The sequence below is a fragment of the Camelina sativa genome, chromosome 10 (assembly GCF_000633955.1).
Source record: "Camelina sativa cultivar DH55 chromosome 10, Cs, whole genome shotgun sequence".
In the NCBI taxonomy this organism is placed as follows: Eukaryota; Viridiplantae; Streptophyta; class Magnoliopsida; order Brassicales; family Brassicaceae; genus Camelina; species Camelina sativa.
Window position 1 is genome coordinate 2,665,005 of NC_025694.1, and position 566 is coordinate 2,665,570.

At 42.2% G+C, this 566-nt stretch overlaps 1 protein-coding gene across 1 annotated transcript; it reads right to left on the reverse strand.

The window, feature by feature from the left end:
- Nucleotides 12–566, reverse strand: LOC104716657 (auxin-responsive protein SAUR72-like). Its single transcript, XM_010434076.2, has one exon. The coding sequence runs from the start codon at nt 564–566 to the stop codon at nt 105–107; it is 462 nt and encodes a 153-aa protein (XP_010432378.1). The 3' UTR covers nt 12–104.

A 566-nucleotide genomic window follows, 5' to 3' on the forward strand; every position in this document is an offset into this window, starting at 1 on the left:
AAAAAAAAAAAAAAAAAAAAAAAAAAAAAAAAACTCTAAATTAGAGATTAAACAAAAAAAAATTTAAATCTCTAACCAAAGCATCATCATAGATTTTCAAATAATTAGCACACAGATTTTTCAGCAATATTCCCAGGAAGCAACGGCCGAGATTCAACGCTCTTAGCTAATCCGACGTGACTACATCTCCGGAGATCCTCTAACGTCGCCGGACTGAGAATACCACCACATCCACCAGATGACTCAGAACGAATCACAGTCTCGATTATATCCTCGAACAAGGACTCATCGCAAGGTATAGCCAACGGACCAACGTTGGAGAATCCGTACTCTTCCTCAGCCTCAGCTAGGAGACGTCTGAAGATGAGATGGTTGAGATGCTTGGCGCGAACGACGTATCTCCGATGATTATCGCCGACGGTTACAGCAACGTGACCAGGAGGTACATCGGAAACAGGAGGATCGTTGTTATTGTTGTTGGATGATCCGATGTGAGCTTTCTTCTGCCATTGTTTAAGCATTTGACGGATCCGTACTACGCTACCGATCTTATTGTTCTTCCCCAT